This window comes from Parasteatoda tepidariorum, chromosome X2 (genome assembly GCF_043381705.1).
Source record: "Parasteatoda tepidariorum isolate YZ-2023 chromosome X2, CAS_Ptep_4.0, whole genome shotgun sequence".
Taxonomy (NCBI): domain Eukaryota; kingdom Metazoa; phylum Arthropoda; class Arachnida; order Araneae; family Theridiidae; genus Parasteatoda; species Parasteatoda tepidariorum.
In genome coordinates, this window is record NC_092215.1 from 59,278,694 (window position 1) to 59,285,697 (window position 7,004).

Below are 7,004 nucleotides of genomic sequence, written 5' to 3' on the forward strand. Positions count from 1 at the left end.
TAATCTGTATTTTTATTTATTTAAGCTTGCTGCATACAAGGAACTGTCTAAGCTTTTAAGTTACCGCTTGTCGCAACAAAACTTCATCCACAGCGTCTGAAAAGTTTCCAGATTATATATATATATATATATATATATATATATATATAAACTCATGTTTGTGAAAATTGCAATGCCATGAAGGACTTATGCGAGTGAGCTGAAATTTTCAGGAAATGCAGAGTAGAGCATAATATGCAGATGATATGATTAGAATTTCAGTCCCGTAGCGCATGCGTATGGTGAGCAGCGCCAACTGAACGGTGGATGGATCCGAATAAATAGACGGCTGTAGCGAGGCGTGTATGGTTATCGGTGGTTATCTGCTAGTGGCAAACGTTAGCTCAGATGTTACTTATGCCTCTTTGACGAAAGAGAGCGAGATTTCCACAACTTACGGAGTTTGAAAGGGGGAGAATCATCAGCCTTCGTGAAGCTGGATTGTCTCATCGTGCAGTAGCCGCTAGTGTGCAGCGTAACAGCAGCACAGTGATACGTGTTTAGAAGCAGTGGACGGACGCGTGTCAGACAACTCGGAAATCCGGGAGTGGACCCCGAAATGTCACGTCAGCTCGCGATGATAGACACCTGTTCGGCGTTGNGGCCGTACGGCTCCCTCTAGACAACTGGCAGCACAGTGGTCAATAGCTACAGGTGTTTCATTGTGTGCTTCATCAATTCGTAGACGTCAACTGCAGCGTGGACTGCGCGCAAGGACTCCTTTATGCAGGATCACCATCACGCTAAACCATAGCCGCCTGCGGCTACAATGGGCCAATCAGCATAAGGACTGGCATGCTGATTGGCAGCATGTCGCGTTTTCTGACGAATCCCACTTTCATTTGTGGTACCATGATGGCCGTATTCGTGTGAGACGCTATGCCTGTGAACGCCACCTTCCGGAGTGCATTATCGAAAGACACAGTGGACGAACACCCGGAGTTATGGTTTGGGGTGCCATAGCATATCATCGACGATCTCAATTGCTACGAATTGTGGGTAATCTGAACAACAACCGGTACACCAGTGAAGTTTTACAGCCCCAAGCTGTTCCCTTCCTCCAAGCCTTGCCAGGCGCTGTATTTCAGCAAGACAATGCCCGCCTTCATATTGCTAGGACTGCTCAATCCTTCCTTGCATTGCGGCAGGTACAGTTTCTTCCTTGGCCTGCGTATTCCCCAGATACGTCACCGATTGAACACGTGTGTCATTTCGTTAGTTGGTGCCTCACTCGAGATCCTCGTCCTATTGCTTCTACAGATGAACTTTGGGTACGGACTTTATGTATAAATGTGTGTGTGTGTGTGTGTGTGTGTGTGTGTTCTCAATAATAATTTTGATTGGCTCAAATTTTAATCATTATCATTAAGGATTTCCTTTATTAGTTATTAAACATATTTTTAAATTCAATTAATAAAAATATCTTTCCTGAATTTGCTATTTATTTTCAATTTGAAATTTTTGGTACTTTCCTTAGTTCTTAATTATAATTATACAAATTTTGTTATAAGTGTACAAAGTATAGTTTACTTGCACTAAACCCATTTCAATGATTGAAAATTTGATTTTATTGCCACTTATTTCTTACATTTGCTTTNCATTATTAATTTTTAGCTTTTTTTATTTTTCTAAATGGTTATTCTTTTTGCAACTTTTTCATTCTTTCTATACCCAACCTTAATAGGGCAAATGGGTACTCTTTTTAACGAATTTTTCACAGTCAACGAGCATCCGGTTCACATTGTGAATTTATGCATCTTTTGTGCTCAACTTTTATATTATTTGTATTTATACAGGACTCTAAGGACTAAGGAACCTGTAATTCTTTCCTTATTAAAAGACTAGCTGCTTGCATTCATATTACGTAGTATATATTTAATATAAATCTTAAAATCTAATTTCAATATTCGATATATATAGATAAAAAAAATCATAAGTGATGCGAAGTGTGTGGTCATATTTTCGCAAATATAATTAAAAATATAGTATAAACAAATATTTTTAAAAAATGTGCAGCACATAAAAACAAAAACATGCATAACACAGTTTTTTTTTTCACATCAAAAATCACATTTTTTTGCATCATCAAATCATTGCATCAACATTTTGTAAATCGAATTTTTTTACATAAAAAAATCAAATTGCTGAAGTATTAACTTTGTTACAACTGCGAAAAATATTCTGTAAACATGAATCGTAGCAGTATTTTATAGAATCATTGTAATAGATAAATAAATAGAGCTTTTATCGCATAGAAATTGACAACCTAATTTCATTATAAGACCAAAAATTTTTGATATATAACATCTTTCGTTTTTTTTTTCTTTTATTATGTAAAATTTCGTTCTTACAAATGCTTGTTATCTACTATTAAAATGGAAGCTCAAAATAATTAATTTATAAGAAATGTTTCGAAGAAAAAAATTATATACTGCGAACATTTAGTTAGACTTTGTGGTGCCACCCTATCCTCTGGGCCGCCTCGAAAGAAGGAGGAGTTATAGTTGAATAGGGGACCTCGGTACTGAAAATGATCTTCAGCTCTGACGTCATGCATCACGATCCATGTTTCAGCTGGTTTGTGTTGTATGCTGTGTTGATTACATAACAAAATTGTTTTTTTTTTTCGTGTTTTTTTTTCAGAAAATAATGAATGCACTACTAGTTATTATTTTAATTGTTCGTGTTTTGTTCTTATTCTTTGTTATATGATTGCATTAAAGAAATATTAGCTTTTGGAATTTTCAGCATTTTCACTAAAATTCTAAGGAATTTCTTCTAAGGCTTATTTAAAATTTGTTATTTTACGAGTGGTGATGAAAAAATAAATTATATTTTGTTTTAGTTGGTTAAAGCATCTAACAACACTGTCAGGCTTAAAAATCTTCCCTTTGAATGATTTCTTCTGTTTGGCTATTTTAGTGAAACACATTTCAAAATGTAATTCTTATTTATTTATTTATTTTTTTTTTGTATAATACAAATTATACAAAATTGTCAAAAATACAATGCTATTGGTAAATAGCTTTTAAGCTTTTGGTAGGAGAATTCAATGGATTTTTTATACAATTAGGGGAGAATTTTTTTTTTTAAATATTGTAATTACCCATGAAATTGGTTACATAATACTAGTACATAATAATTTTGCTCATTTCATTAATAGTACAATACTTAAAATATGTGTCTAATACTTTTCTTTTGTTATTCTATATATTTGTTTTTAACCATGACTGGTTTAAGTTTTCTTTTGAATAGTTTCTTTTGTTTTGCTAGTTAAACAAAAATTATTGCAAGATAGTATTTATAAGAACAAATGATTCACCGCTAGTTATTTTAATTTTTCATATCTTGTCTGTATTTTTATTTATTTATTTTTTGTATGATTGCATTAAGAAAACAGTTTTAGATTTTAGTAACAATGTTAACATTTCCCCTCTACATTTCTATAATTTAGATTAATGTGAGAATCTCTTGTATTTATATCTTGATACATTATGTAAATGTAAGAATAATTATATTAATGTTATTCATGAAAAAGTATTGTTTGTATGAAGAATGAAAAAAAAATTTTTTAAGGTATTCTGTACATGCAAAGTTTATGTAACTCATTTAAATTCACCTACACATTTGACGAAATATGTCTGCTTTTTTTCCTATATTAATTTTAAGAAAATTTTTTTTGAAGTTTTAATTTCGTTATATACATTTTTTTTATCCTCTTAAATTCATTCTTTAGTATCTTATAAAATATGAATCTTATGCCTTTTAAACACTATTTTAATAGTCCTGTTTTGTTAAATGTTCAACACGAAATATTTTTACAATATAAGAATTAATTCTTATTAATTTTGTTTTTATGTGACTAGTCTCCTACCTGAAAGTATTCCAATTATTTGGTTCAAAACTTCTTACTAGTAAATATCAATAGATTGAATAAAGATTTAGTTGAATCATAAAAAGTGTAGTTGGTTGTTCAACTTATGTGGATTTAAAATATAATTTGCAATAAATAATTGTTAAGCAACATCATAGCTAAATCACATTTTTATTTTGTTGAATTTGAAAAAAAGGTAATTTGGAGAAGAAATATTTACCATCCGTAATTAAAATGCTTTAACGGAACTCATAACATTTATAAATTGACTAGTTATCTCTCTATACATTCAGATTCAACTTTTCTTATGGATGATAATTTCATATGAACTAAATTTTATAAGGTTAAAGGTTTGGTAATTTAAGATGCAAAAGAAGCTGGAATATATGTATAAAATAAATTATGTTTAATTAGAATAAATTAAATTCTAATTAATGTCACGTAATTTAGGCAGAAGAGATATTTTAAAAAATTACTTGAAATTCGTTTTAAGTCAACTTAACTGATAACTTATAAATATGCAGATGGATGGTTATTTTTCTGCACTATTTCGCATAAAAATAACTAAAATAATATTCTTTTGAAATTATTACTCAGTAAAAACAATGTTTTCGTTAAAACGAAGATTCCCTTTCTAGCAGAGCTTGAAATTTTATGAATAAAGCTATCTCTTTTTGACAACATTCAAGCTACTAAAGAGAAAGTGAAGAAACGTATCTGGATCGTAATGCGTGACGTCAAAAAACGAGTGCCGTGGTCCCCTGAACTGTAACTCCTCCTTCTTTCTAGGCGGCCCTGCCTAAGCACGTGCTTAATGGTTAATCCGGCCTTGTGGGGTGGGGCGGAAGAACAAAGGTATAACGGATTGCCCTGGGAGTGGACATTCCTTTTCTAAGAAGATGATCAGATTCCCCATCCTGCTTTATTGTTACAGCTAGTAAAGGACATTCTTTCCTTATCAGTGCACTACTGCTACAGATCGTTCTTTATTTTTTTTTCTCATTCTTCGCAGTACATACTGTTTCGTTCACATCTTTTTTCAGACATGTCTCGAAAACGTAAGTCTATCTCGGTGAAAGAAAAAAATTGAAATTTTGAAGGAATTCGATAAAGGTTTACCGGGAAGATCAAAAGCTGACTTGGCTAAAATGATGGGCATTCTAGTTTCTACCTTAAAAACTATTATTCATGATCGTCTGAAAATTGAGGAACATGCTAAAGCCTGCGGATCTTCTTCATCAAAGAAAATGCGAGTGCAAGAGGGTAAATTTCCTGAAATGGAGAAGGTTTTGATCCAATTTTTCAATCAGTGTAGTGCGTCAAATATTCCAGTAAGTGGTCCAATGTTGATGGAAAAAGCTAAAGAAGTCGCCATGAAATTGAATCTCACAGATGGCGGCTTTACAGCAGGATGGTTGTAGAAATTCAAAGCTCGGAACGGGATCACGCGTCAAGTTGTAAGTGGTGAATTAAAAAAGGTTCCTGCTGATTCTGTCGCAGAATGGCACGAAAATTTGCCAAGCATAATAAGTGAGTACTTACCTAAAGATATTTTTAATGCCGACGAGACGGGTCTTTTTTATCATCTAATGCCGAATCGGACATTAGCTTATAAAGGCGAGAAATGTAAGGGAGGAAAAAAGAGCAAAGATCGCCTTACTGTGCTGCTTTGTGCAAACTCTGATGGATGGTGATAGGAAAATCAAAAAATCCCAGATGTCTAAAGAATATCAGAACGCTTCCGATGGATTATGATGCAAATAAGAATGCTTGGATGACGACCGCAATTTTTACTAAATGGCTGAAAAAACTAGACAATGTTATGAAGAGGCAAAAACGAAAGATTTTGCTATTCATCGACCAATGTCCAGCTCACCCACCCGATACTAATTTTTTGGAAAATGTAAAAGTTCAATTTTTTCTTGCAAACTACACAAGTGTGCTTCAGCCATTAGATTTGGGCGTGATTAAGAATCTAAAATTGCAGTATAGAAAGCAGTTAGTTCAACTCGCTATTCAAAGCATTGCAGAGCCTAATCCCAAGAAAATAACTGTTTTCCAGGCAATGAATATGATTTCGTTGGCATGGTCTCAGGTAACTACCACAACAATAAAGAACTTTTTTAAAAAAGCCAGATTTGTCCATCGAACAACCGATGATAATGGGGGAGAGGACGTAAGCGATGATGATACAATAATCCTTGGCGAACAATAATCTATGATGAGGATTGGAACTTGCTCGCAACAGAGACAACTTTTGATGAATACATAGATTGCGATGAAGATGTAGTAACGTCAACGATTTTCTCTGTTGATGCGCTTATACAGAACACACAGTCCGAGCCACATAGTGACAGCGAGGATGACGAGGAATTTCAACAAGTTGTTCCGCCTACTTTTCAAGATGCAATGAATTCCATTGAAACACTAAGAACTTATTTTCTTTACCACAATACAAGCGAAAAAACTTTTCAGGACCTTGATTCATTATCATTGCACAGGTCATTAATTAAAGCTCAACGTCAATCATCATCTCAAACAACCGTAGATAATTTTTTCTGTAAACTTAACGTGAAATGATTAAAGTAAAAAAAAACAAATTTGGAGAATCAAATAAATAAAGGTAACGCAAATTCAAATTGCTTACTGTAATTTTTCTTCTTTTTTTCTATGGTTATCTGTTTGTTTCGCTTTGTCCAATTTAGAAATTTGTGTAAATCAACACATTAAACATTAAAAATAACTGAAAACAGAGTTAGTTTCTAGTTTTGGAAGTTGAAATCGATTATACGACGTTATCATTTATACGACGTTTTTCGGTGGTCCCTTCAACGTCGTATAAACGATGCTCCACTATATATGATCTTGGGTGCCTTATTTCCTTAGTTTTTTCAAAGCAAAATATATTACCCGGCATTAGTGGCAAATCCACTTCGACATTAGAAATATGAATTTGTTTTCAAATCAAATATCTTTTTTCAGAAGTATTGTCAGGAATTTTCGAGTTAAAAAAAATTGAAATTGTGACTAATTTCAGCTATGTCAAAAATGGTCATATTTTTGTGTTAGGGAATATCACTCGCTTGAAAAA

At 33.0% G+C, this 7,004-nt stretch overlaps 1 protein-coding gene across 1 annotated transcript; it reads left to right on the forward strand.

Annotated features, from left to right (window-relative positions):
* The first annotated feature begins 5,657 nt into the window (after positions 1–5,657).
* Positions 5,658–6,128, forward strand: LOC139427188 (tigger transposable element-derived protein 4-like). Its single transcript, XM_071188063.1, has one exon. The coding sequence runs from the start codon at positions 5,658–5,660 to the stop codon at positions 6,126–6,128; it is 471 nt and encodes a 156-aa protein (XP_071044164.1).
* The last annotated feature ends 876 nt before the right edge of the window (positions 6,129–7,004 follow it).